The sequence below is a fragment of the Mustela putorius genome, unplaced genomic scaffold (genome assembly GCF_011764305.1).
Source record: "Mustela putorius furo isolate JIRA1106 unplaced genomic scaffold, ASM1176430v1.1 tig00003836_pilon_pilon_pilon, whole genome shotgun sequence".
Lineage (NCBI taxonomy): Eukaryota > Metazoa > Chordata > Mammalia > Carnivora > Mustelidae > Mustela > Mustela putorius.
In genome coordinates, this window is record NW_025421989.1 from 10,012,452 (window position 1) to 10,037,648 (window position 25,197).

The window sequence follows — 25,197 nt, forward strand, 5'->3', positions numbered from 1 at the left end:
ATGAGGATAAGCTATGCAGTTGTGCAGTAAGGATTTTATCCTGGTTTCATGCCCCTTGCTTGCTTTTGGAGAGGAAAACAAAAAAGGTATGGTTTTGCAGAGACCAAGATGGTTTTATTAATGGTTTTTCAATGGTTACTTTGATTTATTAATATGGCAAGTACCATATTAATAAAAAAGTGGGCACTACATGAAATCATCTGTTTTAGGAAAACATCGCTGTGAACCGTGAGAGGCTAGTACGTTATTAGGCCCTTGCAAAGTTCATCTCTCATCATCACGGAAATCAATCGTTACTTTTATCTCCATTCCTCAGCTTCATAAATACTCCCCAGAGCTTCTCTTATTGCTCTCTGGCCACTCATATAAATTAAAAATACATACATACGAGAAAAGGCCAAGTTTCTGTTTTGTTTCATTGTGGGGGGGAGGTAGGTTTCATGCAGGGATTGAATTTAACTGCCAATTTTAAAATTACAATACTTAATGGCACTGAAATACACACTTCAAAATGGTTACAATGGCAAACTTCATGCTATGCAGATGTCATCAGACTCTGAAATTTAATTAGTTGAAAAAATGAAATAATGAAATTGCGCTGCTTACAAAACGATGTTATTAAAGTACCATGTACGGGAGAAATTCTGCATAAACACAAGCAGCTTTCTACCCAAGTTAGGCTCAAGCATATGAAATTGCCGTGTTTGTAGGTGTAAAATGGTTGGCTATTTCAGACAGCTGAACCAACATCTTCCTAAGTCAAACTGAGTTGTGCTCCCGCCCTGCAAAATCACTATTGTTTTGTGCCTGTCGGTCGATCTCAGGGCCGTGGGAAATAACCTTGGCATGAAGGCTGGTGATATTAGAGCCATTGCAGGTGTAGTACGCATTCCTGCGCCTTAGGAGAGAGTCTGTAACTTTGCCTGCAGGAGACAGGTGAGAGGCATCTCACCGCATTGTAATTTAACAGTGGCTGAGCGCATTCTACGGGCTACCACGCTTGAGATCAGTTTTTATCTAGGAAACAGATGAATTTTAACTTCTACTTTCTGTCATTTTTTTTACTGCAAAACACTTACTTCTCTAAAAAGGCCATTCCCTATGTCAGCATTGTGATAAGATTCCCCTGTAGGGACAGGACCTTTACCAATTCTCTTCCTCCAAATCTCCAAGTCATAAACGGCAGGGGACCCCCCCCCCCACCTCTATCAGCACCAGGGCCACAGAGCTGATGTCCCCTCTCTGAAGCTCCCACTGTAAATGGTTATCACATGTCACAGTCAGGACCCGGTGCATGGAAAGAACTATCATACTCAATAAGAAAACTAGAAAATGTCCAAAATCACTACGGCATTAGCGGAACCAAAGCCATTTAGTTTGCCCCCTTCCCCCCGCCCATTTCTTCCCCAGCATTAGCAGAAAACAACGCATTCCATGCCCCTGGAATATAACATGCAGAACGTGGGACCTAAGTTATAACTCATTATATTAATGGAAAAAAAAAAAACACACCAAAAAGACCGTTTCCCCAGTTCAGCTACCCAAGGTGACAAACTGCGGACATCCTGGGAAATCCCACACTAGGTAAGAAGATCTGGAACAGGACTGGGCTGAAGGAAGGCTGCTCTATTAATTTAACATCAGCCTACAGGCAAAAACCACGCTGAAAGCAAGACCATGCCAGAGGGATTGTTTCAGAGCTATTTTCCAAGAGACACAAAACCGGGCTACCCCTTTGAAAGCACCCCAGTGAAAAGCTGGAAACAGGCTATTGTCAGAGCGCTGGGTACCTTTTCTCTCTTGGCTTTGTTCAGTATTTTCCTCGGCTGCAGTTTCCATGGCTGGCTTCATACCATCCACCAAAAATGCTTTTCCCCGCTCCCCCAACACACACTTTTCCCCTCCTCTTCCTTTTCTTTTGGGCTCCCCTCCGTCTCTTATTTACACCGCGTGATTGAGAGGTTCTGTTCTTCCCTACAGTAGATTACAGTCCCTTCCAAGATGCAAAAGGCTCGGCAGCGTCCGTTTCCCCTCTGCCTACTGGTCCACAAAGACGGCTGCCAAGGAGCCGGCAGCCGCACGTCAGCGAGGATCCCAGTTAGAACGCGGCCATCCTGCGCCCAGTGCCACTGCGGCTCCCCGGGGGACGGCCGCGCCCCCGCCCGCCTGCCCGCGCCGCCGCCGCTCGCTCCCGGCCAACTGCACCCACTGAATGCTAATCAGCTCTCCCAGGGAGGAACAGATTTGTGACATCAGAGGACGGGATGTGGAGGAGAAGGGGAGGGAGGGGGGGAGAGAGCGCGTGCGAGCCCCCTCCCACCACGTGACTCAGCTGGTCGGCTGTCTCTTCCCGCTGCAGAATGCCCGGCTTCCATCCCTGCAAACTCCTTCCTCATTGGGGGACCCCCTCGTGGGGCATCACAGGCTGCTCAAGTTCATTGACCCCACCCCAGCAGAATACAGTCAGAGGACCAGCCCAGGGTCTCTGTTGCATTCGCTTTCTTTAGTATTTGTCTTTCACGCCATCTCTAGCTAGCTAGCTAGACTTAAAGTATACATATGATAATATTGGTATATAATTATATGTTAGATACATATCATAAGATACAGACTAAAGGGGCGCCTGGGAGGCTCAGTGGATTAAAGCTCTGCCTTCAGCTCAGGTCATGATCCCCGGGGGTCCTGGGATTGAGCCCTACATCGGGCTTTCTGGACAGCCTGCTTCCCTTCCTCTCTTTCTGCCTGCCTCTCTGCCTACCTGTGATCTCTGTCTGTCAAATAAATAAAATCTTAAAAAAAAAAAAAAGCATTTGCCATTAAAAAAAAAAAAGACATATATTAAAGAGGGGAGGAAAAAAAATACCTAAGAGGGAAGAAAACCCATAACATGGCCACAGCTGTATGCAATGTGGCATCAGGATTATAACCCGTTCCCTGTCTGCAACCAACATTTGTGCCAGAAAGAAACTTGAGCTCGAGCCCAATTCATAAAAAGGTATCCCTCCATATTTAAAAGTAAGCATGACACTGTCCAAGTCCGTCCAGCTGACATTTTGGTGACTTTTTGGAATGAAAATGAAAATAGAATGCTTTTCCTTCCTGGCCATGAGTAGTTCTATAGAGGGTTTTATTCATTAGAACCGCTCCCTCAAGGTCAAACAGGTGTTTTCATCAAGAGCGGTCTCAATGTTATTGCGCCGATGACGGCGACCTGCTGGTTTCACCAGCCTCCCTGTGCATGTATCCAGACACTTTGGGACCACAGTTCTCAATGCATCCAAGCACAGAAAATCCTTTCTCTTGGTCATGAGCCGTATGTTTCCAAGCATCGCTGGTTTCTGTGCCATGATTTAAGGATTTGGTTGACCCACTTCCCTTCACTGTCTCTATTAAAGATATTTATAGAAACTCAAGTCAACTACAGGGATGAATCCTGAAAACCACAGGGTGAAGGGTTCTCTGACCCTAGCAGCTGGCCAGCTGGGTGGGTTGAGCGCCCACCTTAGAAGCAAACATCAAGACAAGTTAGAGGCCACCCTACCCCCACCCCATAAAAAACTCTTCCAAGGTTTGATGCTTTGTTGCTCAACGCTTACAAAGGAAAAAAAAAAAAAAAAGCGTGAGATCCCAAATCAAAATCCTCCAACAACCTGATCTTTTAATGCCTTAGTGTGAGATAATCCCCCAAACCTTCTACATTCCATACCTCTGGCCCCTGGTAAGCCAGAAAAGATTTTGAGAACTCGTTTAGCCTGTTTCAACGTTTTCTTCTGATGTTACTTCTCATTTTTCACCTTAGCCATGCTCTGGGAAGTCCACACCCACAGTCAACTATTCCTTTAAATGATGGGTCCGGACAATTTGACGGTCTCCTGGTGAGAGAAGTGAGAAGCATGGCAGCCTCAAACTCCAGACAGAAAGAGATTCGTCTGTGATCTAACTACGTCCACGGGAAAACCTGATGATGCATCCACACAGGATGGCCTTATGCATTTTTGCAAAGACTACTTAAGTGCATTCGGAGCAAAAGATGACAATTGTGACTTTGCAGTGGGCTTCTCCCTCGGTAGTTTAGGGGAGAATGAAGACCAAAACAAAATGCAACTTAGCACCAAAAGGGGCGATCACAGCTAGCTATGCAATTGGTTTTCTTTTAAAAGCATCCAGCAAAACCACTCAATTATACAACGGATGGAACACTTTTGGCTCTTACTTAAGAATATTATTGTTAGATATTGTTAAAGGGGGAAGGCAGAATACAGAAAAGGGTATACATTAAATACAGAAGACATTTTCAATTTAAGGACAACTCTGGTTCTGTATCACAGTCTTAGAAATCAAAACCACTGGACAAAATATTCACAAATTCTGTAGGTGATAGCTTGATCTATGTTCCCCTTGAAGAACAACATGCAGACAAGCAAGTCACCGTTTCTGCCTTGCTCACAACTTCCCCATACTGTTTTCATTAGGCTGATAACAAAGGACCATTTGCTAAAAGTTACCTCTACCAACAGCCTCAAAATCTCACTGATGTTTATGAAAAACCAACCGAGCTGGAAAAAAGCACGATAGAAAAATTGTCAACAGCAAGAAAGAAGAGCATACAGTTATAACATTTCTGGGGTCTGCCCCCATTTTTGGCTGGAACGATTAGATACATATAATGAGTAGGATGGGAGAGGTCTTCATAAAGCTGGAAAATATTCTTTGAGCCCCCTGAGTTGGTGAGTCTGACTGAAGGACAGACTACTTCCGAAAGCCAAGACGGGAATAGCAAATACTGACACAAAATGGACCACACAAAACTGTGAACACGGACTAAGAACAGAAGCTTCACAAGTTTCAACACTTGCAAGTTGTCTGCAGAATTCTAGCCAGTTCCATAAGCATGCATGGACTCGCCTTCCAAGCGCTAACTTAACAAGACGATGCCGGTCTCCGCGTCACCCACAGACTGATGGGCCCCAGAGAAGCCTCTGAAACCAGGGTGATCCTACTGGCTACAGGTCCTCTAGTATCACAACAAAGAAGATGAGAGGAGGGAAAAAGAGAACTTGGGGAAAGCTTTGCAGAGCAGACCTGAGCGGAGCTGGCTACTGCTGTATGGTTGGGAATGGCCAGGTAAGAGGGTAGGGAAGGGTGGAGAAGGGAAGGCAAGAGTAGAAAAGCCCGGGGCAGGGCAGGGTGGGTAAGAGCAGGAAAAGGTAGAGAAGGGAAAGGTAGAACAGGGAAGGGGAGAGCGTCCCTGGAAACATGGAAAAGCTCACAAACAGGAAAACGGTACTGTCGGCGTGTGGGGAGGTGATTTTTCCGACAGAGGGTCTAAGAGCACATTGGGGGTCTGGAGCGCGTAGGAACTGGAGGGTGGTAGACCGGGAATCAGGTAGGTGGGCCACCTTGCTGATCCCAGAGGCTGATGGGGGAGAGAGGGAAGGCACGAGAACAGGTCTGACCTGCGCTTTACCAAGCTCATCGTGTTGCTCACGAAGTTGGCAAACAAGCCACCGTGGGGGCCGAGCTCTGGCGCCGGGAGACCCTGGTGACCTCACACTGGATACGTGTGCCTGGGAGTGGAAAAGGCACAAGAGGCAATCTGGAGTTTCCAGCGTGGATGGGTGAGGACATGGTCTTGGTCCCCCGGCACACCGGAGGTCCTCTGCAAATATATTTTAAATGACCGGTAAGAGACAAAGATTAAAAACACAGAGATGAGAATTTAAGGAACACGGTCTTTTGACTATAAAGGAAAAGGGAAACCGTGAAAGGGAGGGTCAAAGAGGCTAAGGGTGGAAAATGCAAGAAGTAAGGGAATGAGGCCGAAGTGGAAGGAGAGGAATAGAAGACGGTCCGCGAAGGGCAGAGCGTCGATCTGGGGACAGTCCCGTGCGGGGAGTGTCCCGTGTGGTCCAATACCATAGAAGAAGCAGAGAGGATTAGGACCGACAAGCAGAAAGTATCTTTTTACCACTGCTCAGTCACTGGAACTTCCAGAAGAGTCTGGAAGGCTTCTCCACCGGCCTTCCTCTCCAGTTAGGATGCTCCCCGGGGACACTGTCTTTCCATGACTACTTCCCAGGTTTGTTACGAACGGTTTGGGCCCATACTTCCCCCGCATGCTTGCTTGTGTGCAGGGTGGGCGGGGGAACCACACCAGCAAGCAGCCTCACACCAGCGGGACGTCCTACAACTCAAGTCAATTCTGACACTCGCTACCCAGGGGCAGCATTGGGGTCCCACAGGTTAAGGGCTCGGTCCCATAAGACTACCGCCCCCCACCCCCCGTTCCCCATCGCCACACATCCCTGCAAATTCAGGTGCCAATTCCAAGTCTGGATGTCACTCAGCTACAGATCGGAGGCTCCAACGACCCCCTTCCTTCTCGGATTCAATTAATTTGCTAGAGCAGCTTCTGGAACTTAGAGGAGCATTTTACCTACTAGGTTAGGGGTTTATTATAGATGATACAAAAGAACACGAATCAAACGCTAAATGAAGAGATGCACAGGGACAAGGTATGGGGAAATGCACCAAGTTCCAGGCCCCCTCCCAGCACAGGACTGTCCCCAAATCTCCAGGTGTTCACCCAGTCCTTTTGGGTTTTCATGGAGGCTTCACTACAGAGGCACAATTGATTAAATCATTGGCCAGAGGTGGAGATTTGGGTTGGAGGTTGGGGGGGGGGGCATGAGGCAGCCAGGACTGGGATGGAAAGTTCCATCACTCTAAACACATAGTTGGCTCTACCGGTAGCAGACTCCCAACCTCAGCTTTCTTTCGGAAGTCAGTCACCTCGTTAACATAAAAAAGACACCTGTGTGGCTCTCCATTGCAGGAAATTCCAAGGCTTTCAGGAGCTCTGTGCCCCCAGTGAAAACCAAACCAGTGTATATATATTTTTTTTAATAATCAATCACAATTCCACATGGCTCCTAGTAAATTTGCCTTACGTATCTCATATGTCTGTGATCCAAACACGGATGGCAGTGTAGAACGTAACAAGACCACGGTGAGAGATGCTCAGGTGGGCCCCTATGGACGTCATCCTCGTCAGGTGACTGGTTCGTTCGTTTGTTCGTTCACATGTTCATTCATTCGTTCACTCATTCATTCAATCAAGGTTCATTAAGCACCCACTGCAGGCCAGAAAGTGAGTCACCATTCTATGTTACGTGACTGTGACTGTTCAGTCAACTGGGAATTGATCGAGAATGGGATAAGCACATGAGACTGCACAATACTCTACTTACATAGTCTTATCAAGGTCACGAGACTACCCATCAAGTTTGTCAATGCTTATTCCTTCTGATGTGGGAAACAGAGGCAAAAGAAGAAAATGAAATGTCCTTACTGCCCACAGCCTACGGACAAGTCCTTGCGACAGGCAGAGGGACCTCCCTCTAGAGACTCAGCTGCCTCGATGTGGACACTTTGCCAGGGGCAATCTTAGCCCACAACCTGGGGTCCTTTAACATACAGAAATTCCTCTGGAAACTTCCTTGATCTCTACCACCCCCACATGTGTTGCTGATCACCTCCCAAGCATACGGCCCACTGATACACCTCCGAAAAATCCCATGACTGAGTTTTTACAAGAAACAGTAATAAATGACCTTTTCCTAACAATAGCTAGCCCTGTCAAGGTCCTGGAAACCTTGTTTCCAAAATACCTTGGAGACTTACGCCATCCCTAACCTCTTCCCAACTTGAAAGTCGATAATCAGTCACCCATCACAACCCCAGTGCCGCTCTTTCTGCCCGCGGGTCCCGTCCCCGCGCGTTAATTACACCACCTTATTGCACCAAAAATGGTCAAGAAGTCTTTCTAGACCATTCCCTTCTGAACCCCAATAATTCCACATCATTTACACTTTCCTGAAATTATAGGTTTCTTCTGGCCTCAGAATGATTCCTCGGTGGGGAGTCATTCAGTCACCAAGAGGGATGTTTCCATATTTATTCAAACTACTAATTCCTCTGAAATCTGCACATTTCCACCAATGGTTTTCCCCCCAAAGCCCAGCCTCTTAGTATTCGAGATGCAGCCTCCTAGTGGCCCCACATCTCCAGGGGACAGACCTTTCTTCCTCTCCTTCCCACTCTTGTCACTGCTTTTTTTTCCTTTTCTTTTCCAAGATTTGAGAGAGAGCAAGCATAGGGTGATGATGGAGGGAGAGGGAGAGAGAATTTCAAGCAGACTCCCCACTGAGCATGGAGCCCGACATGGGGCTCAACTTTTCAACCCTGAGATCACGACCTGAGCCAGAACTTAACCGACTGTGCCACCCAGGCGCCCCACTGACAGTTTTCTTTACAGAATCGTCTCTCTTCTCCCGGTGGATGGATGCTCCCTGCTTTCTAATGAGCCCACAAGTCCCCTTCTTCTCACCCCCCGAGTAAGGAGCTAAGACTGCATTTGTGGACATCATGATGACCAGCTCCAAACCAAGACATGCAACTCGCAGCCAGTGAGTTTCTTCAAGCCTCATTCTTTCCACACGGTTTCTGGGACCTTCTAGGAGGCCTTCTAGGCCTCCACATGCCTCATGTAATCTACAGGCCCAGGCATAAGCCTTCCTGTGCCCCCCAAAGGAAACTGGTCCCCAGAGACAGCCTCACTTCACATTCTAGTGTGCCTGAATGGATGCATTGTAAGTAAACTGTGTTTTCAAAGAAATTTTTGTGAAGTGACTCCTACTTCACATTACTTCCCATGATAAAATTTAAAGAGGTTAAACCAGCAGCAAGTATCTAAGCCTTGGAGGGAGAAGAATTACAAAGAGCACAAGAATTCTTAAAGCTTACCTTCAAAGCAGAAAAGATACTTTTAACATAAAGTAGCAATGATATTCACCATATGAATGCATCTGTGTTCTGTGCAAAATGTCGCATAAATTAAAACCCACCAGAACTAGAAACAGAGAGCCGGAAATGGGGAACAGGGTTGTTTAGAATTCAAAGCTTTATCGCTTTGGGCAAGACTTTGACCTCCCTTTATCAGAATGAACTTTCTGATTTCACGTGCAGTGTGGATTTATAAGGCCTTTTGATTTCTTATGCTCTTTCCTGATTTCCTCAGTCCCTCCTCTATATTGTTGTACTTTCCTTCCTGGGAAAGGAAAGCCCTCTGAAGGTTCTAGGAGAGCGTCTTTCCCTGTCTCTGGTCACTTCTGGTGGCTCCCCCTAATCCCTGGGCTTGTAGATTCAACATTGTGACCTCGGCCTTCATCATCACGTGGCGTTCTCCACGTGTGTCCGTGTCTCGTCTCCTAAGGACGCAAGTCACACTGGACTAGGGCCCTCCCGAATCGAGGACAGCCTCGCCTTAATGGGACTGCATCCACAAAGACCCCATTTTCAAATAAGGGCATATTCACAGGTGTCAGAAGTTACGGCTTTGACAGTTTTTTCCTACAGGACACGACTGGGAGATGGTCCGGAGGGAAGAGCCTACGGGGAGGCCAACCACCTCAGGAAGTCGGAGGTGATCCCGGGCAGGGCCTGTCCCAGCGGGGGACGAAAGTCTGGAAAGGAAGAGGTGGTCCACGGTCAAGGCAGCCAGAACGCGTCGACTCGGCAAAGGCCACGGACATGGAAAATTCCAATTTCCTCACCAGGATCGACATCAAGATTAGAATGGAAACCAGCGGACTGAGGGGCTGGGAGGCGAAGAGAAGCCAGGGCAGCCGGCTTTCTAAGGAAACTGGGTAGTGACAGCAAAGTGAGAGAAAAATGCAGGCGGATGAAGGGGGAACAGAGGAAGAGTCCCCGAGTGTTTCATGCTGAAAAGGCAGCGGCGGGGGAAGGAGACTTGAGGTGCCAGTGGATGTGGGTAAATGAGGACTCGAGATCCCGGCCGAGGCGGGGCGCTGTGGGAGGAGGACGGACGCTTCCCCTCGGAGGTGGGAGTGAGGAAGCAGGAAAGGGAGTGAAGAGAAAAAGACGGTCCAAGACGGTCCAAGCCGTAAGGAATTCCATCTTGGAAGAGGCGGCCAGGATGGGGATGGGGAGGTGAAAAGGGACTGGGGCGGAGCTGTGAAGGGGCTTTTGTTCCTGGAGCCATTCGGTGTCAGAGCCCGGAGAGGGAGGGCCCAACAGCCCCGGGTTAGGGGTGACCCAATGGGACGGGAGCCGTGGTCTCAGGCGAGTCCAGATCGCTCGGAGACTGGAGTGGGGCTGAGTCTTTAGGGGATCGGGGACCCCAGGGAACACCGGGGGTCAGAGAGCGGGCGGGGCGCGGGGCCGGGGTACGGGCCTAAGCAACACCCTTGCTGTGCGGCTCATCACACTGCAGGGAAGCGGGCCCCAGTGCCGCGGAGCCACACCGGAAGCCCAAACAGCAACGAGGCCCCGATGGGAGGAGATGGTTTTGATTAAAAAGGCAAAGTTTCTCCTGCTTCCTGAGCACACAAGGCACACATCCGGAGGCAGCTGATCTACGGAGAAGGAGCTTCCTGACTAATTATCACGTCCCTGGGGAGCGCCGATCCCTCGCCAGGAGCGCCGCAACCGTCCCTGAGCGCTCCGTGCCAGGGCTCCGGATGAACCCGGCCCCCGCGGGCAAGGACGGGGCTCCTGGGGCTCCCGAGCTCCCGCGGCTCCTGGGGTCCCAGGCACGTCTCCAGGGCAGCTCCTGTCCGCCTTGCCAGAAACCACGCGGGCTGGAGCAGCCTCTCGCCCAGAGAGAGCTGGTGGCTCAACCTGCCTTTCCTCGCCCCCCCGCCCCGCCCCACGCAGGTGGGAGACAAAGACTCACGCCAACCCGGCCCCCCCCCCCCCAGCCCCGCACACTGTACCCCGCACACGGAAGGCAGGGCTCCAGGAAGCCAGACATTTTCAAATTCAAGGTGAACTCACAAGACACACGGGCTGTGAAAATCGTCACAACAGAGGCTGGAAAGTCATGGGATGGGCCTGGCAGCGGGGGGAGAGAGCTGGTGGTACCCCTTTAAACTCTGGGGCGTCCCCGTGAGTTTAAGGAGGCCTCACGGTCGTCCAGACGCGGGACTCACCATCTCCTTGCCCTACCACGGAGTCAGTGTGCGGATTCGGGGGTTTCTAGCTGTTCGGCTGCTGAGTAAAGGCAGGAAGGCACACACCGCCCCCGCCCCCATGTACCTCTTGGGGGAAGGGACCCCTCCCAACCCGTCCTCCCCGGTGCCCACTTCCTACCCATCCGAGCAAGGGGAAGCATGAAGCGCGCTGGGGGCCGCCTCTCTTTTCCCGGGGGGTGGGGGGCTTCACCCTCGCTCCTCCGCAGCGGTCTCCTAACCGCCCCCCTCTTGAATGGATGGAGAAACCGAGACCAAAGGCAGCCTGAGGGGTCACACGGCAGGTCAGAGGCTGAGCTGAACCTGGACCCAGGCCCCTGGAGGCCAAAGTCAACCACCCTCTGGTGAAACACAGGGCGGCATTCCTCCCCAGGGAGTGGGGGGCCCCCCGCACCCGCAGCCGGACCTGCCAGCCCCTGCGGCCCAGCTCTACCACGGACCGACCTCCCGAGGCCACAGGACCTTCCTGGGCCTCAGCCCCACCGCCCGTTCAACAGGCTCACAGAGAGCCTCCTTCACCTGGAGCCTACGACGGTGCATAAAGTCTCCACGACGCCCCTTATGTGGCACTTTGGAAGTGCTGTTATTTCTATCCTTCCAGATCTTTCCATGTCTCCCAGGGTGGTGGTGGGGGGGGGGGGTCATTTCAGAGCCCTTGTCTGGCTTGACTGGATTTTTAAGGGCACTCCTGACTCCCACGTCCCCCCACACCTCCCCGCGGAGGTTCAAGTCTGTGATTAAGCTCCAAATAAATAAACGGAGCTAAGGAGAATAAGGCAATGAGATTAAAAAAGATGTGTCTCCAAGGGCACTCTTTAACAAATTGTCAAAATTGGTTTCTGGAATCTGGAGGACGTTGCTAACACCTGGGTACTCAGAGCCAAATTAGATTTGCCTCTGATTTTTATTTAAAAAAAAAGGACACAGAGAGCCCTGCCCTCAAGAAGGGCCTCAAACTTTGTTTAATGCTCTGAGGTCACGGTCTTCAAATTCCGCACAATTTCATCTTTAACTCTGTATTTCGCAAGTGCAGCCCGATTGGCCAGTGGAGCTGGTGCCCGAGCGGAGGAGCCCCGAGCTCCTCGCCATCCTCCTGGCACGTGACATTCGCGATGGCCCATGAGCACAGAATTCCAGCGGGCCCACAAGGTGGGGAAAGTTCTGTGAGATTCCAAGGTAGTACAAGGGAAGGGTGCCGTGTTTCCTACTAAGCTAGCACCGGCTCTGCCGCTCGCCATCCTGAGGACTTGGGCTGTTCACACCTGAGCCTCTCTGCTTTCTCACTGGTCAGAGACCGGACAAGATGCTTCATGAAGCCTGTCCTGGGTCTAAGGTCCACAGGGCCTTAAGTGACCAACCAGTTCAGTAGGACAGTTGTAAGAAGTAAAAGAAGCTCGCGTAAGGACTCCGCAGCACCCCCATTCTCCGTCACTGTTCCTGTCCACCTAAATCGTGGACAAATGACCTTTCACCTGCTCGAACGGACATCTCGACACCCAGCATGGATTCCACCAGGCTCCTGGCATTCTCTGGAGCGAAATGCCAGCGACTGGTTCTTTGGAAGCTTGGGGGGACAGCTCAGCTGTTCTTAGCTCTGATGTCACTGACCCGTGCCCTTGAACCTCTCAAAGTGGTCACATTATACTGATTTTCTTCATATGCTGAGAGCGCAAAGACAATGGAAACCAGTCAAACCATGACACCAAGACAGTTTCTGACAAAATTTAGACCCTTATCACTCAAAAATATATTTCACAAACAAAAGGGATAGACTAGTATGAAAACTAAACTTGACCTTCTAATAGGCTTTGGTCTGTCCTTCCCCCCCGCCGCAAACACGAATCTGGTAGACAGTTTCAGTGGAAAATTGGTAAACCAGTTAATGATTCATGGACCAGGGATCACATTTTGTTGTATCCTCGAAACAGTCTATTTATGTACTTTTTAACAATGAAAAAATAGGCTAGGAAGACTATGGTATTTGTTAGCCTTTGAACTGCTAGGAGGATTAAGGGGATCTGGGTGAGCACGTGGCTATCACCTTCCCCTCCTCTCCTCTGGACGTGACCTTCCTGAGCCTGCCTACTCAGATGGAGGATGAACGACTCAGAGAAGCAGCCTCACCCCAAGCGATACTGAAGTCTGAAAAACCACTCATACACAGCAGAGTATGATTACCCATAATAGAGCTTGGCAACCTCTTTGAAATTTGCCAGGAGGTAGCCTGACAGAGTCTTTGAAATTGACTTTCGGGTATTAGAATGCCTGCTCTTGCTAATTCGGGGAAACACTCTGGACCTGGAGATATGTCATTCAAGAGCCCTCACATGGAAGTCCCCAGAAACCCAGTGCCTTGGTGGGTCAGCCACTGGCTGGGCTGGAGTTTGTAGAATATAGGACTTGCACAAAAACATGAGCTAGTTCATCGAGTCTACTGCTGATGAAAATCTATACTAAAGAAGATTCCCACCCCCCCACCACAGCCAGTCAAAATTAAGAAATAAAAAAATTTAAAAAACCTCCCAACCACATACTTTTAAACACACATTTTTTCAAATGCAATATTTTATTAAATCGCCTCTTCTGTTTATTTTCAGTGATGGAAATTAGAAGCAGGAGGAACTCAGATAGGTCCTTCACTCTACCACTATGGTGGGCTCTTGAAGTTGGAAACCACTGAGCCCGCTTGAAATAACCACCCATCCCTGCCTGGTCAGATGGAAGCCATCCCAGTGTGTAGAAAGGACCATCAATGGAGAGTCTAGGTGAGCAATCTCATTGAAAGCTACTAATACAGTATTTTACACTATTAAATCGCACGTTATGTCTTCCTACTGGGGAATATACAGATTCTGAACATCTCCAAGAAATGACTTCAGTATAGTTTCCGACCTCAGGAATGGACACGGGCCATGAAGCCCATCAGCTGCTGGGTCTCCACGGCTGTGGCTAGGACACAAATTGGCCACATCGTCGCTAAATGTGAAAGTTTTTTTTTTTTTTTTTTTTGTCAAAAATGGAAAATCGTTCCTCTAGAACCCCAAAAGTGTACAGCAGGGTCCTGAGAGAACTCTTGGCCATGACCGCAAAACTGCTATGGGCAATCACCGTGAGGCCAGACAGATGCTGAGAAGGGACTCAGTGACCGTCCCACGATTTGAAGACAGAACAGAATTCTTCCACAATGACCCCACAAGCCACTGGATAAAACCCTTCCCCTGTCTGAGGGAGTAAGATAGTGTGTAATGTCGGCGATGCACAAGTATGCTTTAAAATGTGTTTATTCTAGGGGTCCCGGAGGGGTGCAGTCGGTTAAGCAACCTGACTCTTGGCTTCGGCTCAGGTCCCGATCTCAGGGCCATGACATTGGAGCCCTACGTTTGGCTCCACGCTGAGCATGAAGTCGGCCTGGGTTTCCCTCTCCCCCCGCCTCTAGCCCTCCAGCTCGTGCTGTCGCTCTCTCTCAAATAAATAAATCTTTTTTTAAAAAAAAAAAAGTTCATTCTATGTTCTCCATCAACAAACAGCTTGAGGTCACTTAATCATATACTCGAGTGGAATCAGAATGGGCTAATGGGATTTCAAAGTGGCCGCCAAATGAGGGGGTCAATTCAGAAAGGAAGGTGACCACGTGTCACTGGGCTTTGCTCTCCGTCTGCCACGGAGGTGGCAATGTCACCCAGGGCCCAAAAAGCACAAGTCGTTTACCTTCATTTTACCACCTGGGCATTTAAGATGAAGTCCCTGTAATCAACCTAGAATTTCTTCACAGACGCCCCATGAGAAGAGTTTTGTTCAGTTCTTCCCTGATTTTCCGGTCCAGCTTAAAATAAATGTCACGCACACACAGAATTCTAAAAGCAGGAGGAAAATTTTTAAACCGTCTAGCTCTTCTCTCCTTTTCTAGTCTGTAATTGGGAAAGACAGGAGTAAAGATTCAGGTCTCTTGACCCACAGCCAAACATGCTCTTGTTTTTGCCTGATGCATAATTATCAAAGTAAATATTCTGTTAGGATGAGGCCCAACCGCCAAATCGGCAATGCACGCACTCGACAGAGATAATTCTTCCTAAAATACACATTACATCTTTGCAAAGAAACACATTCATGAATGTTACAAAATACCTTTTAAAAGTAAAATCGTACTGGGCCAAGACAGTGTAACGGAAAAGACAACATAAATCTTTGGAAATCAATGCTTGTTAACATCAATTTATCTCTTTAATGAAAAGCCACTGATAAAGCATGCCATTGGATTAAGTGAGCTAATGCATGCCACGGGCTTTGCACAAGAGCTGGGAACACTCAATAAAAAGTAGCTGTTATGATTAATAGGCAGGACCAGAGTGGGGTTGAAAATGCTTTTTTCACGAAGGCAATAAAGCTCCAGGATTGAACTTGTCAACCAGCCCCAGCCATGGCATAATGCATGGATATCGGTCACCTGCTCCACCCGCTCCCAGGGGAGAACTGAGGATTATGGGAAATTCCCAGCTCCCCAGCTGAGATCTCACTGATTCTTGCCCACTCAGAAAAGTAGATCAAAGTGCAAGAGAGGGAAGGCAGTGTATGGTAAGAACAGATGCATACACTTATCCCGATAAGAAGGAAATCTATGCACACGTCCATGCTTTCTTATTAGCAACAGATTGGAACCTCTCACCAAGAACTGCAGCGTGAGTGTGATCCGTCCCACGGCTCAGAATGGCTGCTTTGGGGGCGCCTGGGTGGCTCAGCAGGTTAAGCCTCTGCCTTCGGCTCAGGTCATGGTCCCAGGGTCCTGGGATCGAGCCCCGCATCGGGCTCTCTACTCAGCAGGGAGCCTGCTTCCTTCTCTCTCTCTGCCTGCCTCTCTGCCTACTTGTGATCTCTCTCTCTCTGTCAAATAAATAAATAAAATCTTACAAAAAAAAAAAAAAAAAAAGAATGGCTGCTTTGGGGGAACATGAAATGCCAACCAGCACTTAGAATGTTTTAAAAGAATCCAAGCTGCTGTTGCTGTTGTTTTATCACCAAAGAAGAAAGCCTCCCCGATGTTTGTGATGACAGAGAAAACTAAGCAAATTCCTGATTGAGGCCGATTCCTCAAGTCCCAAAACTAAACATGAGTTTGTAGCCTTGTTTTCTTAAATGCCTGTTTCTGATGGTTGGCAGAGAAAGGATAAATGGAACACGGTACTGTGAAACTCACGTGTATTTAGAAAATCTAACATCTTAATTTTTTTCTTTTTTTAAGACTTGAGAGAGAGGTGCACACGGTGGGGGACGGGCTGGGCAGAGGAAGAGAGTGTGGAGCCCACACTGGGCTTGATCCCACCACCTCTGAGATCCACAACCTGACCGGAAACCAAGAGTCAGAGGCTTAACCGACTGAACCACCCAGGTGACCCATGGACATTTTTATTTCTAATTGGCCACCCTGATAATTAGCTTGTTTAAAATGTCAAAAATCCTATTCGCTGTGTAACCTTTTCTGCTGCTCACAGAACAGCTTCATGGGTGAAAGTGACAGGTAATTTGTCACATTCACTCCCAATAGCTGATCAGTCGATATGTTAATTTCCTGGTGTATTTATTCCTTTTTAAAAAGTTATTTCTTTTTCACTAATGACTGCTAATTTGGTAATATTAAAAAAGAAAGGAGATCTCAATTTCAAACCTGTTAACCCCAAACTTGTTTTAATACATTCCGTAGGGTAAAGACGGAAATTACTTCATAGTTTAAACTGTTATCGTGAATAAAAAGCAGTCAGTTCACATATCTGCTTTACTCCCTCTCACTTGGGCTGCCCTAATGGTTCTTGGTCTGAAACCTCTGCCTAAAATCTCACCTTCTGAACTTCTCAGCCGGAACATCTGTATTTCTTTCCCTTTCTTTCTCATTCAGGAAAAAAAAAAAAAAAAATCCAGATACCTCATTATTTCTCAATTAAAATTATACTAAGGCTTACAGTTGAAAGGGCACAGAAGGTGATGAAGGCCAATTCTTTCCTTTTTAAAGACTTCTAATTTACTGCTAGCAACACCGAAAAGCAGTTCCAAAACCTTTTAACTCTTCCTACCTCTTTGGTTTGCTTGACACCCATTTCTCAAGCTCCAGTCACGTGCCAGGGATTGTGCGGGGCCCTGTGAGGCTAAGAAGAGGGAGGGGGTGGTTTGCCGTCGGATCAGCTAAGGGGATCTTGGGAACAGAAGGACACAGACATTCGCTTCTGATGAGCAAATAGCCACCTACTCCATGGTGTGGGGGCGCCGTCACCACAATGGACAGTCCACGAGCACAGGTTTCACATCCAGTGCGTTCCCCAGCACGGGCCCGGCATCATGGGACAACCAGAGGGACCAGGTTCTCAGCTTCCCAGAACACACACACAACCCACTGCGGGAGGGCGGGAGGAACTGGGGGGTGGGTGGCTACGGGGCAGGGACGGAACAAAGCTCATCTCCCCGGAGAATGGCGGTTAAAGGCTGGGGGCAGGGCGCGAGCCCCAAGGAGGACATCTAGAGGAAAGGCGACCTGGGTGGGTACCTGCGGGATACGGAGCAGCGGGGATTTCACACTGTCTTCTTGAGCCCCAGACCCCACTGTACGAACTGGGAGTTCACCATTTTCCCCAAAGCCACCTGGGAAGCAAGTTCCTCAAAACCTCTAATTAGGACCCAGATCTTCACCTGCAGAGCCCGGTCATATTCAGTCCACACACCTTCAAGTGACATAAGAGAGTAAGTAAGAATGTAGCAAAGTGAGGCATTAACTGTAGGTCAGCGGAGAGAAAAGCGAGTCCCTTACGTGTGCCTTTCTCAAAGCCAGCATTATACAAGACTTCTTCCAAGCTGCCATCATCATCAGAGGCTGCCTGAACCCTTAACTCTACAAGGGGTTTGAGTATCTGAGTTTCAAAACGGAGGCAAGAAGTCTCGTTTGCAGGGGTTTGCTTAACTCCCAGTTTCATTCAACTTCTACAGTTTAAAAAAGATGTATTTATTTGTTTTACAGAAAGAACTCATGGGGGGGGGGGGTGGGCAGAGAGGGAGGGAGAGGGAGAGAGAAAGAATCCCAGGCCAACTTCAGGCTCAATGTGGAGTCTGACGTGGGACCCAATCTCACAACCGCATCTGATCATGACAAAAGCCGAAACCAAGTCAGGTGCCCAACCGACTGAGCCATCCAGGGAACCCCTCAACTTTTGCATTTTTGTTGTGAAACGTGTGAGTGGATGATCACTGCTAGATGTACAAAAAAAAAAATGCTGAACACGGGACACCTGGGTGGCTCATTTGGTTGAGCAACTGACTCTTGGTTTCCCCTCAGGTTGTGATCTTGGCGTCGTGAGATCGAGCCCCACATGGGACTCTGCACTAAGCACAGTGTCCTTAAGACTCTGTCTGACCCTCCCCTCCCTCTCTAAAATAAACAGGATCTTAAAAAAAAAATTCTCAACAAGATTCTGTATCAACACACACACACACACGCACGCACACACACACTACCAAGAACAAGGTGCTCTTGAATGCCGATCTTACGCCACGTGTCGAGGTTAAACAAATGAACAAACAAAACACGTGTTAAACCACTGCTTTCTGATGTGAGTTTGAATGAGACAAGTCCTGGGCTTGCCACCATCACCAGTTGGTACTTTAAGTCACTAAAATTAGGTGGCGGATCTGCTTCTTCACCGTGATTTCTTGACCCACTGATTTTAATCAGAAAAATAGATTAATGGTGGCTGCTGAGCGAGCGGCTGATTTTACTGCGAAACCGTGCTTACCATACCAATGAACAAAACCCAGACCTTAACTGGAAGAAACAAATCCACAGAGCTTGTCATTTAAAATCTGCTTGCATCCAGTCCGGGAGCTACTTCTCTTGGAGAGGTGAGCAAATGAGCTCTAACTGAGGTTTCTAGCCAATGAAGTTCCCTGGGTGTGAATAACATCCCCTTGTTTACAGTGCAAAGATTAAGCAGCTTTTCTGAATTTATGGTGAAGAGAAACAAAGATGCCACCGCAATGGAGACATCCTATAATTCTGTTCCGCACGGAAGGCGCGCCCCTATCAGTATCTACTAAGCACTCAGCGCAAACCTAGAATTCAATTAACATTCATTTTCTAGCTTCAAACGGTGGTATAAGACTCACGATCACGTGCGGCACAGCCGCCACTACAAGTATACATGACAAATATACAAATTGCCTCCAATGAGTCATGTGAAATTTCAATTGGGAAGCACTTTTGTTGGTCTTAATGGCTATTTGGCAATGCATGCATTATTCCTCAGTTATAAAATTCGCACATTTAAAGAACTAACTGAGCTAAACCATGCCCACAGGAATTAAATCAGTGCACTTCCCCGCATAAAAATCAGCCATTCGGAGCAGGGAGGAAAACATTTTTTCCTATTGCTGAACGTGGGATTCCACATCCAATACTGTCTTCTCACTGTACGGGGATCCCGGCTAACTCTGCCACCTAAAAATCAAAGTTGAACACAGACAAATCTAAATACACATCCAAGGACAGCACCAAATGACTAAGCTGAAGACAAGACAAAACAACAAATTCAAGCGTGAGAAGGCTGCCTTGGCGAGCGCAGGGATCCTGGATAACCCTGCAGTCATGGCCTTGACTTAATCAAGTTTTTGCCATTTCAAACGGCCCATTTCTTTTTTTCTTGGCTCTGCCTTGTAAGTTCCCTACCCCGCCACCCTGAGTCCCTAGCACACAGTCTTCCCGCAAGCGGGGCGGCCCCAGTGCCCTGGAGAAGCGGGCTGTCTGGCAATAAGAGGCAACGCCTGGGTGGGGGGTTGGAGGACAGAGCAAAGCCATGAGAACCCACTCGGCTCCGGGCAGCCCGCGGCCTTGGGGGGCGTCACGGGTGAGCGGAGCTGCCGCCCTATTCATCCCTTTTGTCCCTGCACAATACGGACCGGAGCCTGCTCCATCATCATTCATATTGCAGCGATGACAGGCCCAGAGAAGACTCGGGAAGGGAAATGGGCCCCAAATTAGCATATTTCTCCCCTCCACACAAAGGAGGCTTTTAAGCTTCTGTTTTTTAAAACCAGCGGAGGGAGAGGAGGAGGGGAGAGGGCTGGGCTGCTCTTAGCAACAGTGTCTGAATGTAATGATTTGCCTGCCTCAAAGCGACCTGCGAGTTTTTCAATTTCCTCTCAAATGGCCTCGAAACTTAGCAGAAAATATTTATTGGGCCACTAGGTAATAAACGTCTTCCCTCTCATTATTAAGTTGCAATTAAACTCAGATTTCAAAAATTAATTATAAACCCTAAAACTTCCTTTTGTCCTGCTGTGGAGTAGGGCACCTCCCTTGCTCCTGGAGAAATTGACAAAAGGAAGAAATTCACTTACTGTAATACTTATTGCGGGGAGGGAGGCTCGGAGGGGACGCTCTTGCCAAGTTTATTTATATGCTTTTGATCTTCAGTAATAAAAAGGGCAGGGGGTGGGCTGAAAGGCACCAGGAACACCCTGATGACCTTGAGACAACAGACCATGGGCTGGGAGCAATGACTTCACCTTGCCTGGCAGGCTGTGTCCCTGTGTTTGCTGAAGACGTCACCTTCGTCTTTGCTAAAGGAGGGCCCTCAAGCCGCAACAGGCTCGGGCTGGCAGAGCAGACAGGAACGTCTGAAAGGTCATAAAAACCATATCAACCCAGTAAACCTCTAAGAGGCCAAAGAAATGATTTGTGTTTCACTCCACCAGATATTAATTCTCCAAAAGATGGAATCTCAATTCAAGGGGGGAGAAATGACTTCTCTGGCTCGGAATGAATGTTTTGAAAGGGCTCTGCCCCTTAACAATAACTCCAAAACATCAGAGGTAATTAAAATGACGCCCTACTCCACACAAGCTCTGGTTCCACCGTCATGGCTCAGGCTGATCCTCAAGGTCCCAGGGGAGGGAAGGCCGGGGAGGCTGGGCGCAGTTAGAGCTCCTTCCTGAGGACCAAGATGGAGCCAGGCACCCGCTCGGGCTAAGCTTGGCTCTGGAAGGCAGCCCATGCGCTCCTGCCTTCTCTCCCTTCTGGAAGGGAGAAGGAGGAGGCTGAAAACGATGGTGAGGCCATCTGCTTTGCCTCCCAACCATGTCCCCACGGAGCTGGCCTAGCATCCTGCCTTTAATAGATGCCTAGACACTGCCCCCTCCCCTAGGCCCATTTTCTCCAAGAGACCCCCAACCCCCTGGCTCCCACCTCCATCTCACTCTCTCCGGCACAGCACCCACATGCCCCCTCGTCTCTCTTTACTGCTGTCTCACTGGCCTACACCGCCCAGCAGCGTGGGCCTCCCCTAAATTCAGCTCTGCTAAGAATGAGAGCCCAATTTAAAAACTGATGTCTGTGAATCACTAGATGGTACACTTGAAACTAACACTGTATGTTAACTCACTGGGATTAAAATAAAAGCTGAAAAATTAGAAGGAAAAAAAATACAGTATTCCAAAAAACAACTGATGCTCAAAACCATAGCTTAATTCTTTCCAATCTGAAATCTGAGCTATAGGTCCAATGCAATCAAGTCAAAATCCTGACCAGCTTTCTGTAGCTACCAACAAGCTAACTCTCAAGCCCTTCTAGAAAGGGTAAAGGAACTAGAAGAGCCAAAATCATTCGGAAAAAGAACAAAGTCAGAGGACTCACATTACCCAATCTCAAGACTTACTCCAAAGCCACACCAATCAAGGCAGTGTGGTTTTGACAAAAGGACACACACGGATCAGTGGAACAGAAGAGAGAGCCCAGAAATAGACCCACATGAATACATTCACTTTTGAAGAAGGTAATTTTATGGGGAAAGAATATTCCTGTCAGCAAATGGTGCTGAAACATTTGGCCGTCCATATGCAAAATACGAAGTCAGACACATATGCGAAAAGGAACTCAAAACGGCTCAGAGCCCACGACATTAACCTATCAAACTCCCAGAGGAATATACAGGCGGAAATCTACCTGATCTTGGGCTTGGTGACAGGTGTTTCCATCCAACACTGGAAGCAAGATCGACAAACCAACATTCTGCCAAGGTACACTTTATCAGGATGCTAGCTTAGGGAGGTGCCTAGTAATTGGTGTAAACGCTTTTAATGCCTGGGCTTCACCCAGCGGATGAATTTGCGTGAAATACGTCCTCCTGGACGCTGCCCCAGCAGGGTCGGGGCCCGGTGCTGCAGGACAAACAGCCATTACCGCCCCTACCCCGACTCAGAGCTGACGATCCTCCTCGGGGACCCCTGTAGCCGGACCCCCGCAGCCATACGAGCAGGCCCACTTTCTGAAGCCACGCGTGTCCTCTCGCTCACCACCAGTGGCCTGAGGACTTGGTGAGGGCTGGCTCCACATTGGAGACTTCTGGTGTCCCCGGAGCCCTCACTCAGTGCCTGGCGCACGGGCGTCCAGTCAATATTTCAAACCAAACCACTAACCCAGCTACAGGCCTTGCTCAGGCTGCGGTGTCCATTCAAGCGTGGCCTAGCACGCTGGCCCACTGCAGAAGGGGTTCCTTCTCCTCGGGCTTCCTCCTCCTTGGCCACCCCCTATGCTCACCCATCTGTGAGCACGTAAGAGGCTCGGAGAATTAAGGGTCCAGCCTCTCTCAGGAAGTTACACCGCGTCTGATAGAGTAGGGTGGCTCCTCAAGACCCCCCAACACGAAATCGGGGGCGATTCCTTTGCGAAGCTCCCGTGGCTCGTTCACAACGCACACACATGTACGTTTCAACAGAAGGATGACTATGTTTCGATGAGGTCGAGGAAAACGAATTCTGCTTAGAATACTTTGAACTGTGACAGATGTAAAACATTCAAGTGAAACTGTGTGGATGGCGGTGCCTGGGTGGCTCAGTGGGTTAAGCGTCTGCCTTTGGCTTAGGTCATGGTCTCAGGGTCCTGGGATCGAGTCCCACGTCAGGCTCTCTGCTCAGCGGGGAGTCTGCTTCTCCCTCTCCCACTCCTCCTGCTTTGTGCTCTCTCTCATAGTCTTTCAGATAAATAAAATCTGAAAAAAAAAGTATGTGGGCGTATATATGCCTGTGTGTACAGGTGCGTCATATCAGGATACACATATACACATATTTGCACGCACGTATATGTACATGCAGGCAAAAACCCCTCACAGACATACGCACTCACAGATGTGTGCGCATGTGTGTACACATAAACACGTGCACGTGCAAGTGTACCCGTATACCCTCCTGCACGTGCACACACACGGGCGGGCACATATGCGCATAATCATATTCATATATACACGTACTTTCTGTGAAGCATTTCACATCCTTCTAAACTCAGAATGTGCTAAGTTGAATTCATCTTCTCCACCCCCACCTGATGCCTCCCTCATCCTTCCCGAAGCTCTCCCTTGCTGTCAAAAGCATCACCCTCATCTGAACAACTTACAGCTTTTAGGCATTCAGAATTCCAGAATTCCAGAATTCCATCTCCTCCGTTTACCAGGCATTTCACTTCTACCTCTCTGGCCATCCGTGCCCACATCTCTACAGTGGTCATAACAAGACCCCACGTCAACATGCTGCTTGGAAGAGTCACTCGAATTCTACAAAACCTCTCTCTATATACCATATGCACTCTCTTTCTAAAATATATAGTCGTTGGCTCGGACTTCTGCACGCTGGGTGGGTACTGGCTTGTGTGGGTTTCAGTAGTTCAAATCCATCCTTGCCCCTTTATCCAACCTCTCCTGGCCTGAGGCTTGGATGAAGGCCAGGGCCGTGTAGCTGATTCCCAACCCCTACGATTTCCCCATCTCAAACCCCAAACCAAAGCTCATCTGTCCAAACCTAACCCTCTTGCTGAGTTGTTCGCTCCATCTCCAGTGGAACCCCTGCCTCCTAGGTCAAGTTCGCTCTCACAGACCCAGGGGGATCACCGTCCTTCAAGCCAGTCATCGGCGCTCCCCTGCAGTGCTTCCCTGCGTCGCCTGCGCGGCGCCTTTGCCCCTACTTCTTGTCTCCTCTTCCCTCCCTCCTCTCACTTGTCCTCATTCTATTCACTTTCGTGGCCCAACTCCAAGGCTACAGCTTGTGGGAAACCCTCCCAAGGATTCGGTTCTCAGACCATCCCGGGTCTATACCCCGCCGATGTACCGCATGACGACGTCCTAGCTTTTCCCCCAAAGCACCCTTGTGTTTAAGTCTTCCATTCCAGAATGACTCTGACCTCTGACACCACAGGGACCTCACAGGCCCTTCTCTGGTGCTATACCGAAAACACCGAGCCTAGGTTTAGAAACCTGTGCTCACATTCCGTGAGAACTCATTGGGTGCTTCGGTCCAGCGGCTTCTAAAATTGAAGTATCATTTTTCTATCTTAAAAACAAAAATTGGGGCGCCTGGGTGGCTCAGTGGGTTAAAGCCTCTGCCTTTGGCTCGGGTCATGATCCCAGGGTCCTGGGATCGAGCCCCACATCGGGCTCTCTGCTCTGTGGGGAGCCTGCTTCCTCTCCTCTCTCTGCCTGCCTCTCTACTTGTGATCTCTGTCAAATAAATAAATAAAATATATATATATAAAAAAAAGGACCACATGGTACCATCTCTTTTAAGAAACTGGTAAATAAGCAGCACTCCATTTAGTGAAGAGGCGAAATCTGGCCAAGCGTATTACGGAACACAAACCTGCAATGCTGACTGTGTTACGTTGGGAGAGCACGATGTGTAGAAACACTAAGTGGTTTTAATTTTCCACCTAGAGTTTGTGAAGCCCAGGGGCCCCGAATGACCTCAATGTTGAACAGGAGGCACATCCATCTGCCAGCAGTAATTATTTTATTGACCTGATTAAAGAACAACTATTTTCCATGGTCAAAAAGATCTATCCAAACACATCAGCCTTAGGCACACAATGGCAGTAATTAGAAATGCATATTTCCCTAATTAAAATAGGAGTCAATGGGCAGAACATAAAATAATGTTTTAACATTTACTCAGCATATTTCTATCCCTGGTTATGTTGTATGATTAAGCCAAAAACCATTTTTAAAAAGCTTTGAGCGATTATTGGCACACCATATAATTCAGCCATTTAAAGTGTACGATTTAATAGTTTTTAGTTTTGGGGTTTTTTTCTTCCTTTCCACTTGTTCAGCTTCTGCGATTGACCCATCACCAT

At 48.6% G+C, this 25,197-nt stretch overlaps 1 protein-coding gene across 6 annotated transcripts in view; it reads right to left on the reverse strand.

The window, feature by feature from the left end:
- The window catches only part of GPM6B (glycoprotein M6B), a 152,439-nt gene that overhangs the window by 38,586 nt on the left and 88,656 nt on the right, over positions 1-25,197 (reverse strand). For 2 of the 6 annotated variants that reach the window (XM_004758864.3, XM_004758865.3), the window contains exon 1: positions 1,791-2,222. The exons of 2 other annotated variants lie outside the window; for them this stretch is intronic. In XM_004758864.3, coding sequence (XP_004758921.1) covers positions 1,791-1,851 — 61 coding nt within the window. In that variant the 5' untranslated portion in view covers positions 1,852-2,222. Of the gene's footprint in view, positions 1-1,790; positions 2,223-25,197 lie in introns of those variants that run through there. 2 more of the 6 variants (XM_004758866.3, XM_045089313.1) reach the window with 1 other exon arrangement.